General features: G+C 57.0%; 1 protein-coding gene across 1 annotated transcript; it reads right to left on the bottom strand.

Annotated features, from left to right (window-relative positions):
- Window positions 1-235: 235 nt before the first annotated feature.
- On the bottom strand, window positions 236-11,072 carry STAC2 (SH3 and cysteine rich domain 2). The gene is made up of 11 exons (XM_054593606.1): window positions 10,983-11,072; window positions 4,411-4,717; window positions 3,960-4,057; window positions 3,719-3,809; window positions 2,608-2,720; window positions 2,440-2,512; window positions 2,287-2,348; window positions 1,738-1,835; window positions 1,308-1,359; window positions 829-966; window positions 236-345 (listed from the first exon to the last, which is right to left on the bottom strand). Exons 1-11 carry the CDS (start codon window positions 11,070-11,072, stop codon window positions 241-243), a joined length of 1,227 nt encoding a protein of 408 aa, XP_054449581.1. The 3' UTR covers window positions 236-240.
- Between the last annotated feature and the right edge of the window lie 4,452 nt (window positions 11,073-15,524).

Genomic DNA, 15,524 nt, shown 5'->3' with positions numbered 1-15,524 from the left:
CTCCCTCCCACTCTCTCCTCCTCCCCCACCCCCAAGTCCCAGAAGAGCACGTCTCTCAAGACACCCTGAGACCCAAGAAATGAAACCTTCCTCAGTGTAGAAGGCTCCCAAGCCATAGTGAGCAGCCTCTAGGAGAAAGGCAGAGGGAGGAAAAACATGGGCAGATGCCTGCTCCCCTCCGGGACCAGGAGCAAGGGCCAGGCATGGGCAGGGGTGGCATCTGGGTTCTCTTGGCTCCTCTCAGATCTCGGTCAGGGCGTCGGCTGGCACCAGGCCCCGCTTCTTGCCGCTGCTGACGCGGATGAAACCGTCAGCATCCTTGCTCCTGCCCACGCCCACACAGATCTGAGCCAGAGAGACATGATGCTGAGGCCTAGCACTTCCTGCAGCCCTGGCCCCGAGTCCTGCTATGGCTCCCAGGGGGCCCACTCCGGGGAACAATGAACCTGGCACCAGATGTGATTGGAGACCTCCGCTGGGGTGATGGGAGCAGATCCCATGAGAGTACAGGGTGCAGCAGCAAGACCAGGACATCAGCAGACACAGAGCAGCACTTTGGGGCTGACCTGTGAGATCAGCTGGTCTAATGTGGTCTTACTCCCATATCACAGAGGGAAAAGAAATTGTTTGAGGCTACATAACAAGCCAGAGGCACAGCCAGCATTCAAACGCAAGCCTCCAGACTCCTAGTCCAGTGCTCCTCTTCTCTCCTGAGCTGTCTCTAATGTCATTCAGCCCTCTGCCTCTGGACACCCATCCCAGATCCCAGCAGGAGGGGACTAGAGGCAGCCCCACTGCCTCTAGCTGCCTCACGGCCCAGGCACTCACCTGGTTCTCCTTGAGGCTCATGTGGCCCTGCTCCTTATTCCCAGAGAACGGTTGGCAGCAGCGCCAAACATTCTCGCCTGGCCTCACCCGCTGCACAAAATTGGCTGGAAAGAAGCCAACTCGGTCGCCAATCTTGCCCTGGGGATGAGGCTGGCATGAGCACCAGTGCCACCCCCACTGCCTTCTCTAGACCCAGTGCCCACTAAGAGCCAATGTTGGGTTCTGAGCTCCCTGTATTTGAGCCCCCAGGCGGGTGGCTTCTGCGTTAGGAAGGGCATCAGATGCACCGAGGGTCAGGGCTGAGGCAGGGGGTGTCAAAGCAAGAGCAGGGTCTGAGGTTGGGCCTGGGCTTGGCCAGGGCCAGTGGCTGGAGAAGTGTCTTCGGGGCCTGAAGAGGGGAGGTGGGGCTGTGCCCATTGAGGGCAGAGGTTGGCGAGATGCCCACCAGGGTCCCTCCGCTTCCCACCCTGCCAAGTCACCTTCCACCAGTCCTCGTTAGAGTCATCCACCAGCATGATCCGGTCGCCAGGCCTGGGAGGAGAGAGCCAGGCAGCACCTGGGGCAGGGCGGGCTTGCTGTCCCCACACCCCTGGGCCCCCAGGTTTCCGTGTGCCCCCCTCGGCTGAAGGAGGATTCTTGATGCCCTCAGAGGAGGACACCTTGTGACCGCAGGGACAGGAGACATTCTCCGGGACAGAGCTGGGGCGGGGGACAGGAGCCACGCCATCAGCACCAAATCCCTCTTGGACTCTGGGCAGCTCTACTTCTCTCTGGGCTCAGCAGCCTCAACTATGCCAAGAGAAGGTCCTGAAGGGCCCCCTCGTACCCATGTCCCACGGTCTGGGAGCGTAGACCCTGAGGCTGGAGCCAGGCGGCCTCCCGGTGGGGCCCAGCGCAGAGGAGACTTACTGCAGAGCCAGGTCGTTGTTCTCCTGGGGCAAAAACTTGTAGAGCGCAACATAGGAGTACATGGGCCCCAGGTCCTTCCGCAGGGATGGTCTGGGGGGCTGTGGCTGCGGGAGACCTCTGAGTCAGCGATGGGAGGGTGACACCCTCCTCACCCACCTACTTGCCCTGGCCTTGCTACCTGGGGGTTAGGAGGTGGGACACAATGCTCCTGTGAGTAGGGATAGGTCAGCCTTGCCTGTCTGCTGCACTCACACACCCCAGGGGAGCGGGCCAGCAGGGAGAAGGGAGATGCCCCGGTGCCTGCTGCTGCACCCTGAAACCGCCCACCCTTGGGGGAACAAGAGTGGGGGCTATAGTCATTGGGTCAGTGGTGGAAGGTGTCACACCCCCTGCCTCCCGTGCCCACTCACCCGTGCAGACTGACGATAAATGATGGAGCAGCGATGCTCCCGTTCACCCTGCTCTCACCCACCTATGGGCCAGCGACAAGGATAAGGGACATCCCTTTCCCACCCGGCCTGCTGGGGCTCGGTGCCAGCATCAGCTCACCTGCTGTCCAGGGCTCTTCTCCTCTGGTCCTGACCCGTCGCCCTCTGCAGGGGCTGGGAATACTGCAGGTGCCAGGGGGAGGCCAGGGCGTGAGGCAGCAGGAAGCAACCGCCCTGCGTTCCCTTCCTGCCCCTGGTCCCCACCCCTACTCACCACTGTCAGCAGGGCCCTCCTCGGAGCTGCGGATGCTGCTTTCCCCATCCTCAGTCAGCTCGTCCCGCTCACTCTGGGGACAGAGAGAGAGCAGGGGGGTGTTCAGCCCCTAGAACTTCATTCTCAAAAACCCCTGCCCCCGAGGTTCCCCATTGGTGCCCACCATACCAGGCTCCGTGTGGGGGACTCAGAGGTGCTGCTAAAGCTGGAGCGATTCATCAGTGCCAAGGAGGTGCCATAGCGCAGCGTCTCGTAGATGGGGTCCACCTTGCCGCTGGCTCCTGCCGAGGATCCACCCTCAAGGCCAGTCACCCAGCTGCCAGTCTCTCTCAGCCCTGGCTGCCCCACCGACTCTGGCTCATCATGCCGGAGGCTGAACTCCGGTCTGCCCTTGGCTGCCCCGCCCATGCTCCCTTGTCAGGGGGGCGCTCCAGGGGAACCTGTGCAGACACCTGGGGCATCCTTGACCCCTCGCTCTCCTCACTGTCTCTGTCACTCCATCACTTAGTCCTGCTTCCCAAATGTTTCTAGAATCTATCCCCTTCTCTCCATTTCCACTGGTACCAGTCTGGTCCAAGCTACCACACTATCTCTTGGCGATCGCCGCGGCCTCCCAACTACTCTCCCTGCTTCCACTCCAGCCCCTCCAATCCACACAGCAGCCAGAATGCTCTTATAAAAACACAAAAATGGCCTTCAGAATAAAGTCTGAAGAACAATCCTAGAATGGACCCCAAGCCCCTGTACCCAGGGTCCGGGCGCACCTTCTCACTCCCACTCCCTCGGCCCCTGCCCCCGCCCCTGCCCACCTCAGGCCACACTGCCTGCCCACACCGGCCTTCCTCGGTGCACTTCCTCCCCATCCTTTACCAGGTGCCTTCCTGGTCCTCGTGGTTAGGACGGTGCCTGCTTTATCCTTTCTTTATTCCCTATTTTGTTTTAGGCATTTATCTGAATAGTGATTAACTGATGGTGGATGTAATTATCCATTTCATGTCTCGCTTCCTTACAGACCGTGAACTTCACCTTCTTCAATGCTGTGCCCCTGTGTCCGACATGGTGCCTGGCACTTAGTAGGTGCTCAATAAAGTTTTTGTTGAAGAACAAATGAAAGAATGAATGAATGAACCCTACATTCAGGACAAGAAGCTTCCAGAGAAGGGAAGCGGCAGCAGTGCCCAGAACCGGCACTGCCAGTGTAACTCAGGTGCCCATCTGAGGAATGCATGGGTTTCTCATCATGCCACTGTGCAATCAGGAATGACAGAGGGATACTCACCAGTGGGTGGGGACTCTCTGCTTGTGGCACAGGCTGGTGGCGGCTCATGCACCAGGAGCGGGGAGCTGAAGTTGCGACGGAAGGAAGAGGACTGTGGCGAGAGGGGGCGGAGAGAAGGCACGAGGATGTCACAGCCCACAGAGCACTTGGCTTTCCCCAAGCCCAAGGACCACCGGCAGGAGGAGCCAGCGCTCACTGCCCCACGGGCCGGCCCAGCCATCTCCGCATGGTGCCCACTTACCGTCTTGACCGGGCACTGCTGATGGGAGATCTCCTCGGAGCACCAGAGGTGGACGCTGACTTTGCATGTCTTACACCGCAAGCCCTGCTTGGAGTTTCCTGGGAAGAATTTGAGTTTGGAAAGAGAGGTTGATCAAGAGAGGACTTATCCATGGGCAATGAGCAAAGGAGGCGGGTTAGGGAGTGGGGAGAGAGCAGGGGGTTGGGCATCCTCATGCCAGCCTCTGAGACTGGCACCTGCCCCTGGAATAGTCAGCCTGTGAACGGGCACTGAAGCCTGAGCCGGTAGTAAACACAGCAAAGCTGAGCAACCGCCCACCCCAACGGTGCTCATTTGTCTGCGCAGGGTGAGGGGCACAGTTAGGACGGGGAGACCTGCATTTCAGGAATTTCCACGGGCCCACTCCCCACACCCACCCTGGTCCATGACCCTGCCCGCCTCAGGCACCTACCCACAATAAGCTGGCGGCACAGCTCACAGGGGCTGGCTCGCTTGAAGACATGTTCCTGGAAGCTGTGCAGCCTCACTGGTTTGAGTGGTGCCAGGGGGCGTGGGGCTGGGCAGGGGGAGGGTGCCGGGGTGGGCAGGCCCCTATCTGTGGATGCCAGTGGTGGGGAGGGAGTGGGCAGCGGGGTCGGGGGCGTCAGCAGCACCTCCGTGGGACACTTGAGCTCAGAGCCCGAGCGAAGGAAGAAGTTCTCCACACTCTTACTTCGGAGGATGGTCTTGAGAGACAGCGAGCGCTTGAACCGCTGCAGCTGAGAGAGGGAGAGGGGTTGTGAGGAAGAGGCTGAGAGGGGGCTGGCTCTCCTCCAGGATATCTCTGTTGGTCAGCAGCAACCTGAAGGCTGAGTGCCAGAGGTGAGATGAAACCTGAAGAGAGAGGCTGCCAAGTTCCAGAAGGTGGGCCACAATCCCAGGTGCCTACGGCAACCTCCAGGAGCAAAAGAGTTCCGGCTGAGCAGGCACAATTCGGAGGAGTGGGAACTGCGGCAAACTACACAGCCAGGGAGCCGCCGCTGGTCTCCGAGCTAACTGAGGTTAGCCCAAGTGGCCCGCCCAGTGTTACTGGGTTTTCCAATTTTTCAAAAGAAATCGAGACTTTTATGTGAAATTGAATAGAAACAAATTGAAGAGGTTTCATTTCCTTTTCTCTTTGCAGAAATGGTAGTATATTATTTTTCTTGTACCTTGCTTTTGTCACTTAATAGTAAATCTTGGAAATCATTCCATACCAATACATAAAGAATTCCATCATTCTTTTTTATGGCTACACAGGGTTTCATTGTATGGGTACACCGTTTACTCAAGTTAAAAGAAAACAAAAACGAAAAAACCCCGGAGTGGTTCAGTTGGTTAAGCGTCATCTCACAAAGCAAAAGGTTGCCGGTTCAATTCCCAGTCAGGGCACATGCCTGGGTTGCAGGTTTGGTCCCCAGTCAAGGTGCATATGAGAGGTTTCTCTCCCTCTCTTTCTCCCTCCCTTCCTCTCTCTATGCAAATAAATAAAATACTTTGGGAGTCATGTTCCCAGGTTTCCACCTGTGTCCTGGAACAGTAGGGGAGTGGTCATCCCGGACCCTCAAGCTCAGGGTTCATTTTCTGTCTAGAACACCTCTTCAGCACCCCCGCCACCATAATCCCTCATCACCTGCACAGCCCCACCTTAGTTCAGGGCCCAGCGCCCCCAGTCTGACTCAGGGCCGCAACCCCTTGTCTCCACCTGCTCTCCACGTGGCAGCCAGGGAGGTGATCCCTGACTCTGCTGAAAACGTTTCATGGCCCCTCAGGGCCTGGCCAAGGCCCTTGCCCCAGACATGAGATTCTGCAACTTGGCCAGACCTGCCTTTCCAGCCCACACCTCTCCCCTGCAGCCCAGGCATGAGGACTTCAACGTATCCGTGTTTGAAGACTGTAAGCTATTGACTTTTTTGTCCTCTTCTCTGCCTTATGCAGTTAACACCCTCTTTACCCTAGAGGGTTTCCAGGGGCTCTTCCTCTCCTGGGAAGCTGTCTCTTCTACAGGTGTTCTGTTTAGTGGCGCCCACTCGCACGCCTGCCTCTGCGGCCCGTTGTGCCCTGCACTGGCCTCCACCATAGCTCCAGCCGGGTTCGTGTTATCATGCACTTCTCGCCTTCCCAAGGGGCCGTGAGCTGAGGGCAGGGACAGCTGCTTCGAATCCCGACACAGGGCCTCAACACGAAGTAGGCGCTCAGTCAACATTTGTGGAATAAATGATGAGCAAGTGCCTAGAATCTTAAATGCAGCCCGTGTTTTGGAGGGCAGGGTGGATTCTGCAGTGAGACCGGCGTTCTTTCCACTGCTCGCCCAAACATACCATTCTTGAGTCTGTCCAGAGTGAGGCCTGCAGACCTCTCTGTCCAGATCCTTGCCCCACTCCCTTCCTGTTGAGAGCCCCCTTACCCCTGCCCTCTCCTTTCCACCAGTGAGAGAAAAAGGGTGCCAGAGGCCTGGCTTCAGACGGGGGTATTTGGCCAGGGCTCCCAGCTGGCACACTGGGCCGCCCGTGTGCCATGGCTGCCAGCCTGGCAACCCTGCCAAGAGGATGGAAGCGGTGGCCCCTCCAGCCCCAGGGAGGTCAGCAGGCAGCAAGACAGAGAGGGGAGCAGAGAGGGAGATGTTTGGGCACAAGGCAGGCCCAGCCTGCCAGCTGGGAAGCCGGAGCCCTGGGGTGTCTGGCACACATTGTTGCACCGTTCCTTCCAAATGCAGCTTCCTGGACAGCACTGTGGGCTTCTTTGTGTGTCTCTGATATTCCAGGCCCCAGGCCCCAGTTGCCTGCACGTTGGGGCAGAGGTGGAGGGCCAGGGGGACAATTAATTAGAATACAAATGTGTTCTATCTGCCAAATACTGCTCTGGCAGCTCTCACAGGCCCAGAGAGGCAAGTGAACCGCCACCGCCCAGAGGCCGTGGGCACAGAGCACATGAGGTCTCAAGAAGGATGCGCTACGGGTGGAAAAAACTAAACCTGCCGCCTAAAGGCAAGTTGCTTCACTTCTCTCCCTGAGCCTCAGTTTCTTCACATCCAAAAGGAAGGAGGCAGGACTACATGTTCTCTAAGGAATGCACGGTTCTGGGTCCAAAAAGCGAAAACCCAAACTTACAATGAGGGGCTGCCGTTGTCAGTGGACTAGAAGTGAGCTAGCCCTTTATATGCAGCATTTCATTAATCCTGGCACTACCCTCTGAGGTGGTGACAATTATCCCACCTTTCAGATGAGAAACTGAGGCTCATAGGGATTGCCACTTACTCATCATGAGTCCTAAGCTGGTAAGTAGCAGAACCAGGACTTGAACCAGTGGCTTTAGCTGTTGAACCCACGCGATCAGGAGCACCCTGCTGTTCTGTGCCCTCACCTCTGCCCCTCAGTTTCTTCACGGGCTTGTCTACTAGGTCAATAATGAAATTTAGGGTTAAAAGGGACTTGAAAAACTGGCCATCTAGAGCAGTCCCTACCCTGTCACCCTGCAGGTCCCTTCAGAATGGTTGTCTGCCTGTGCTGATCACCTCTGTGACAGGAGGTACACCCACTGTAGGGACAGCCATTCCATCTTTGGGCAGCTTCAATCGCTGGAAAGTGCTTCCCCATATAGAGCTGAAACCTGTCTCCTGCAATTTTTGCCTACCAGCTCCTGTTCCTCCCTTGGCTCCGGAAAGGGCTACTCCCTCTGACATCAGTCCTTCAAATACTTCAAGATATCAATCACGCTCGCCCTTCCTAAGCCATTACTTTCATGGTAATCCTCACAGGATCACTGTAATACTCCCTATTCTCCAGCCTGTGCCCTTTCCTGGTGGCCCCCTGGCCTCAGTGCCACGTGCCACCTCTGCAGGTCAGGTCCCAGAGGTCTCTGGAACCAAACGTTCTCTGGCACCAGGGCAGCCCCAATTCTGTCTGAGATTCCCTGGCTCAGCCGTGGGCCCCGGGCACCACCTGGTGTGGCTGGCAGATGTCAAGAGCTGTGGCCGGAGGGCAGGAAGGGGGCACCCCCGCCAAATGGCTTGCTCGATGCCTGCCCACTCCAGAGACATCTGGTTTGGCTACGCAAAACTCATCTTGGCTCAGCTTGGCCAGGTATTCCCGTTCCTGGGACTTCTGGTTCCCAGAAATGGTCTTTCCTCATCTCCCCACCAGCTATCTTTTTGGTGCACCCAATGTCCCAGGACCCATTCCCTGGCATGGGGAGAAGTTGCCATGTGCCCTGGAGAGTTGGACCACCTGGATCCTACTCCATCCCAATGTACTAGGAGCTTGGTGGCTTGGAGCCTGAACCACCAGGCCTGTTCTTCTGAATCCCCTCCCAGAGTCGGGGCCTGGCTTGTCTGCCTCCCTCCCACTTGCCCGCACCCCAGACGGTTCCCTCTTCCCTCAGTTCTCCACAGTACGGCCTCACTTCCCACCAGCATCTGAAAGGGCATTAAGCAGGGGGCGGTGGATGATGGCGGACTTGGCATAAGCTGATTCAGAGGGCAGAGCTGGCATGGCAGGGTCTTCTCAAGGATGGCACCAAAGGGGGTGACGGCAAGCCCTGTGTGGTGTACTGGATGGGGACCCAGGACAGGTGATATGACAGTGGGAAGGTTGTTGAGTAGCTTGGGTGCAGGGGTGAGACCCAGCCTTAGGGTGGGCAAAAGGCTGGATTGGGGTTGGCAAGAAATATCCGGGGGGCCCCAAACACTGACATATAAGCCTGGAATGTTGGCGTCACTGCCTGCTGGGCACCAGCCCCTCTGTTGTACCTGCCTCAAAATGAGCTGGGTGGGCAGCAACCAACTCTGTTCCTTTCCTCTCCCCACCTTCTACAGTTGGAGACAGAAGTTTCTTTGAGGCTGGTTTGGGGGGCAGATGGAAGGAGGCTGGCAAGTGTCCTGAGTTATTCCCTCTCTGCCCACCTCTGTCCTCCTGACTGTGTTGTTATTACTGAGTCCTTCACAAGGGAGAGGTACAGGACCGGGGAGCTAAGGTGCAGGGCTCCAGCCCACCCGGCACAGAGGGGCCAGGCCAGATGTGCACCCCCCCTTCCCCCGCTCCTGGGATATCCATGGCTCAGACCCAGGGGTGATGGCATTGGAGGGTCCTTGGGATGGGGGGAGGGCGGCACAAACCTGCCAGGCCCAGACCTCCCTGTCCCCATACAGCTGAGCTTGCAGCTCGTCGACTGCTGAGGCAGCACTGCCCAGCGCTCCTGCCTGCTTCCACTCCTGCAGGCTTGTGGGGCGCTCTCAGGGATGGGCCGAGCTGTCAGGCTTTGGTGTGAAAAGCAGGGCAGGGCCTGGGAGGCCCCTAGGCCCCTGGGAGCATGGAATGGGATTGTGTATGTCTGTCCAGGGTGACTGGAGGCAATTGAGGTCAGGGGCCTTGGAACTCAAGATGGGCTCAGCTCCTGGGACCCTCTGCTTGGAAGAAGCTGTCCCAAATATTCCAAACGATATCCTCCCACCCCAACACCTCTTTGCTTTCCCAGTAGACACTTGGCTCTCTGAGGGGAAGTTAACTCTGTGGTCTGAGAGTCCACAGAAGGGGGGGGCAGGCAAACGTCAAGTATATATCTGAAGGATTGGACAGGAAGGCCCACTGGGTCGCTCTGGTTTAGGGATGGGAATCTTCCTGGGCTGCCTTAGCGAGACTCCACCCTGGCCCTCCTCATCTTCCCCTGGCCACTCTCCTGATGGCCTTGACCTTGAATTAACTGTATATCCTGGGAGGGATAGTCAAGATAGAATGAGGAGGAAAATGGGCATTAGAATTATAGATGAGCTAGTCATACCAGGGGGAGCTAAAGACCCCATCCATGTCTGGTTCTCGCTGCCCCCCTACCCGTCTGGATAATAGGAGTAGGGTGGAAGCAAAACACTAGGTGGAAGGGAGAGGGAAGGGGGTCTCGGCCTGAAGTCTGGGGAGAGAGCAGAGAGCACCCTTGACACAGCGGCTTCTTCTCTCCGCATCCCCAGGCCGGCTCAGGTTGCCTCCCGCAGAACTTCTTGCGGGTCAGTTGTGAGCACCTAGAACTTGGGGGAGGGAGCAAACAGATTTTGGGGGGTTGCGTAGAATGTGAGAGGCGTTCTCCCCCTCATCCCCTTCAACGCCAGGAGTCTGGGCTCTGCCAGACTTCACTGGGGAATAATTTATTCATTGTGACTCCCGCAGGAGTAACAATCATACATAATTAGGGTTAATTATGACATTCATTAATTACGATGACTTCTCTTTTTGCTTTTACCCTTCCCATCCCACCCCACTCCCGTCCCGCTCCCGCGGAGGGGGTGGGGCTCCCTGCCGTTCTGGTCTGGAGCCGCAACAACAGTCCCCCGGTCCCCGCCCGCGGTGGCCTGGCTGCCGCAACCCCCAGCGTGGCCTGGGAAGCTGCGCACCCCTGAGCCGCGGCCTCACGTCCCCCATCCTAACCTGGCTGGGAGGGAGGAATGCAGGACTGCGGCGGGTCAGAGAGAGGCATCCAAAGAGGCTCAGAGAAAAACACATGGAGACGCCGAGAAAAGCCGGGAGAGACGCACACAGAGAGAGATGCCAAGGCAGAGACAAACAGGTTGTAGAGACATTTTCAGAGAGACAGAGACAGAGAGGGACAGGCTGAGCTACACCCAGAGACCTGGCGGACACCAGAGGGGTGCGCCTCGCACGTACACACGGGCGCGTACACCGGCCCACACCCGCTACACAGGGAAACACTCTACCTCCGCCTTCGCTGCGCCGATTCCCTCCAACAAAGCCGAGTTACAACCTCCCTGGAGGGTCGCGGTAGTGCGTCCGCTCATCACGCGCGCAAGGGCGTGCCGTGCTTGTGTGATGGGGGCTCCTTGTGGCCCGTCGTCGCGAACCCACTCCCCCCAGGTCGCAGCGCGGAGCCTTAGGAATCACACACTTCCCGATACTGTGACCCCGGGGCACCCAAGCCCACAGAGGCGACCGCGTCCGGAGGAGGGCGCCCCGGCCGGGGGTGCACCGGACAGGGGTCCAGGCCTCGTGCCTCCCGAGTTACCTTGGTTTCTTGGAGGACAGAGACGGTCCCCGGGGGTGTGTGGGTGGCCGCGTCATCAGGTTCGTTCTCCTTCTCGCTCATTTCGGTCATGGTTGGGGTAGAGGGGAGGAGAAGGTGCCGACACCCGACGGCCGGCCCGCTGGGGGGCAGGCTGAGGGTAACGGGCGTCTCGCTGGGACCCTGAAGCCCTTCTCCGCAGACTACTCCCCAGTGAACCCCAGCAGAAACCCGCCCAGGCAATGCAACCCCTCTCTCCTGCGAGCGGGTGGAGAAAGTTCCCGGTTTGGCCGGTGAGGGGTAGTAATTACACGGGGCGGTGGAAGCGGGACGACCCGAGGCGTGAGGACAGAGGGTCTGCAGAGGATGCTGCTCGGAGCCGGGGGAGGAGGGAAGTGGGGACGCGGGACTGAGCTGAGGGAGGGAGCGACGGAGCTGTCAGTGTCCGGCCGTCTCCGCCGGGCTCTGCGCCCGCCCCCCATCCTCCGCCCCCTCCCTCGCGGGCCCCAGCCCCACACCCTGCAGCCCCCTCCGCCCAGTCCTCGCCTCCTAACTTTGATTTAGGAGGTCGCCTGGTCCCTCCCCCTGCCCTCCGCAGCTCCCTCGCGCCGCTATGCAAATCAGGTTATCAGCTATTGGCTGCCGCTGAGGGCGAACTGGGCGGAGCCTGGGGGCTCGACAAGATGGGGAGGGGCTTGGGAGGTAAAGAGGTGGAGGGGGCAGTTTTACACTGAAACACCCGGAATGGGTGGCGTGATAAGGTTGAGGGATGGCTTGGAAAATCATTAGAGTCTGTGTGGGGTTGGGGGAATAGAAATAGGTTTCATCTGCAGAAGGATAGCCGAGAGTGGGATCCAAATTAGGACTTTCTGATAGCTCAGTGGAGGAAGAATGGGGACTCTTCTGCCCCGCTACCTGGATGTCTCTCTGCCCTAAAGAAACTCTCTCCAAACATGCACATCCTTGGACTAAGAGGTAGAGACTTCCTCAAGCAGAGGAGGGACAACTTAACATCAGGTATCAAAGGCCAGGTCTGACCATTGCTCTTTCGTGGATGGGAAGCAGGAAAATTGTGTCACTTTCCAGTCTTATTGTCTGGACTTCAGTGGAGATGTGGCCTCGGTCTCTGTACCTAAGGTCCTCTAAACTTCTCCAAGATATGTCTCCCTGCCCCCCCTCCTAAAGACCCTTCCGCAAATGGAATTACATCAGGGGGCAAGGAAAGCTAGAGGGGGAAGCAGGTTCTTGCCCTCCAAGGAGTCCTCCAAGTTACTGTCCACTTCTTCTGAAGGTAGCTATTATAATGCATGTTGCTTACCTGCCATTTCACCAAGTACCCCTCCTTCACCTCCTGTCCTGACTGAAGGGTCTAGCTTCATTCCTTGGCCTGTCCAAGGAAACGGAGGTATGTTGCGGGATTGAGAGACTCCTTTCCTGGGTGTGGGTGGAGAGACTTCTGAACCCAAGTCTCCTTCCTCCTCATCCACTGTAGGTGATGAGATGGGGGGCAGTGTACTCAAGGGGGTCCTGCCTTTACGCCGGCCCTGGAGGAGAAGCTGAACCCTGTGTCTGCCCATACACACAGCTCTTCATGCGGCCTCTGTCCTCTCAAGGATGAGCTCACCATTGGAGCACCGCTCAGGTTACTGTGTCCAAGAATAGAGATGTATTTGACAGTGGCAGAAGTAGGACAAGGGCAGACGTGATTGTGGGGGCTTAGCCCCCTCTCCCTCCGTATCCATCCAATGCGATCGCAAGCTCTGAGTGCTAGCTTTCCTGAAAGGAGTTCCAATGGAACCTGGCCTCAAACCAGTCTCTCCAAAGGCCCATTCATTGCCAGCCTTCTCCCAGTCTCCTCTGAGGGCTATCCTTTTCCCTCTTGCCCAGCCCAGATCACCCCCAAGTCCCCTGCCTGGACAACGAAGACATAAGAATGCTCAGAGCACCCTGAGGTAAGGTCATCAGGTCCCCCATCTATCCTGAGCTGGAGCAGACGTGGGTTCTGCACTTGGAGACCTCCTGGGGGAAAGTATGCCTGCTTCTCCCAATGAGAAGAAACTCTGGCTTCCTTAGAATTCAGTACCTGTACGCTCACTAATTAACTGTGATCTGGGGTGAGTATCGAAACCCTTTAGGGCCTTGATTTCTTCATCAACGAAATGGACATAGAGCTGCTTCACTGTTAGGAGAATGAATGAGAAGACAGGCAGGGAAAATTAATTTTCTTCTTTCTCTCCTTTCTTCTGGAATATTTGTCCCTGCCCAGTGCTTTTCCTGAGGCAGAGAGAAGAAACAGCTTCTTTCTCCTCACTTCCCAGGGTCATTTGGAGCCTGTTATTTCATGGGGGAGCCAACCCAGAAAAAGATTCTGCTGAGACACGGAGAAGAATTCCTAAGAGAATCTGGTACCAGTGACCAAGGGAAAGCCAGGAAAATTGGTGGGTCCTGGACCCATCTGGTCTTGGCATCAGAAGCCTGAGGTGGGGCAAATGTGGAGGAGACAGGGGGCTGGATGCCATGACCTCTGGATGTCCTTTCTGGACGTGTTTTAGAGAAGTCTTTCATGAACTAAGTCTGAGTCATTGTCTCAGTGCCAACAACTCCTACTGCAGTGGCTCAGGAACAGGGCAGGAGCAGCCAGACTAGCTTCTCCTGGAGTAGGAGGAGCATTGTCCCATCTCAGGTTCAGGGGCTGAAATGAGGAGGGGGCAAAGCAAGGGGCAAGGTGCCATGGGAGGGTAAGTGGCAGTCACACTCTCAGACCTCCCTAGACTGGAAGTCAAGACAGAGCTACTGCGGTGCTTCTTACTAGGAGAGCGACATGCATGAGAGTGGGTGCTGGGCTCTCGGGAGCCCAGGGACAGAGGGATGGACCAGACGACTTAAAATCTGCGTAGGGCACAACGCCCAGCACATTAAGAGAGCCTGATCCTCATCCCAGTCTGCCCTTTAAAAAAAAAATCCTAACCCAAGGTTATGTTTATTGATTTAAGAGAGAAAGGGAGAGATGTGAGAGAGAGATCTGTCAGTTGCCTCCTGCATGCACTCTGACCAGGGATCGAACCCAGTCCCTAACCTGGTGCCCTGACTGGGGATGGAAACTGCAGCCTTTTGGTGCACAGGATGGCACTCCCACCCACTGAGCCACCCGGGCAGAGCCCATCCGCCCTTTTCTTTCTGTTCTGCAACGTTGGGCAGAGAGCTGTTCTCTGGAGGGACTTTGGTTTCCTTCTGTTTAGAATGGCGGAATTGGACTACATTAGGTTGAAATGGAGAGTTGGATTAAAATAAGGCAATAAGTTCATATCTCTTAGTATTCTTTTGTGGATTAGATGAGTTAATACATGTAAAGGACTGGACAGAGTACACGCACAATAAGTAGTTATTATTGTTATTTTTTTAAAGAATCCTTAACCTCGAGCTTGCAGGTGAGCGTTCGGGAATTCGTGAACCCCTTGAAGCTGTGTAAAATTTTGGAGCATATGCACTTTCTGAGAGAGAGTTAGAGCATTCATCTCCTCCTCAGAGAATTTAAGGCCCCCAAAGATTAAGAACCTTTGGCCTGAATGACCCCCAGGGTCCCTCCACTAAGACACTGAGATTCTCTGATGTGAGGAATTGCTACTCCTTCCACGAGGACTGACCTCTTTCTCCTGTAAAAACCTTCAGCTCAAGCCCCTCCCACTGTGGCCTCTGCCCCCATGGGTTGCCTAGGACAGCCCAAGATGAAAACACGAGTGGCTGTCCTTTCCCTCTAGCTTTAGAATCGACACCCCCAGGGTGGGGGAGTCCAGGTCTGGATTCTCATCTCCCAGGTCAGGAGAGGAAGGGGGCCGAGCAGGGCTGGGGAGCCAGAGAACACCATGAGTGGCCTGGCCTCGCCCAGTCTCCCCTACCTCCCCCTGCCAGTCCACCCCAGGGCCCCAGGGGCAGATACCACTCTAATGAGCTAAGGCTCATGGCAGGCATCAGTAATTATGACTTTATGGAAATATAGAAGGCTCTTACGCAAGCGCCTGACACACTTCCCGGCTGTGGCATCTGGGACAGCCAGGTCCCCCGGGGCTGGAGGAGGGCCCTTCCACCCCCTGCTGCCACCAACCCCCGGAGCTCAGGACACTGGCACAGAGCCGCCCTCCCACTGCTTGTGGCACTGTCCATACCCTGCTCTGGGTGAGCTGCTCCCTCTCTCTGGGCCCCAGGCTCCCTGGAGGGGAACCGCATGGACTCCAGGGTACACACCCCCTCCCCGTCCCCTGCCAAGTCCGAGCTGTCCAGGAGACTTGTTCTTGTGTGAGGGGGGCAATGGGGTTGGGGACGTTTCCCTCTCCTCCATGAAGAAAACTTTTCTTTCCAGGAAGATGCCCCCTTCTACCCTATTTCTTTCTCCTTGAGGCTGGGGATACGCGGCTGACATGGCCATGGTGGGGTGGGTCAGGCCCCCTGCCTGTCCCTCCCCGGCCTTGTGCCAGCTTGCCCACCCAAACCTCTGATGGTGTCCTGGAGCCCCTGCTTTCTTTCTCTAGACCATCTATTCCCCCTACC

This window comes from Pteronotus mesoamericanus, unplaced genomic scaffold (genome assembly GCF_021234165.1).
Source record: "Pteronotus mesoamericanus isolate MK-2021 breed Mesoamerican mustached bat unplaced genomic scaffold, CSHL_Meso_final scaffold_476, whole genome shotgun sequence".
Taxonomy (NCBI): domain Eukaryota; kingdom Metazoa; phylum Chordata; class Mammalia; order Chiroptera; family Mormoopidae; genus Pteronotus; species Pteronotus mesoamericanus.
The sequence above is the reverse complement of the archived record's forward strand: the minus strand, read 5'-3'. Positions and strand labels throughout refer to the sequence as shown.

Coding starts and splice junctions, on each gene's coding strand:
- STAC2 (XM_054593606.1), bottom strand. CDS start 11,072: ATGACCGAAATGAGCGAGAAGGAGAACGAACCTGATGACGCGGCCACC. Junction 4,058..4,410: donor GTGCCGCCAGCTTATTGTGG/GTAGGTGCCTGA, acceptor AATTCTTCCCAG/GAAACTCCAAGCAGGGCTTG. Junction 1,360..1,737: donor AACAACGACCTGGCTCTGCA/GTAAGTCTCCTC, acceptor CTCTCCTCCCAG/GCCTGGCGACCGGATCATGC.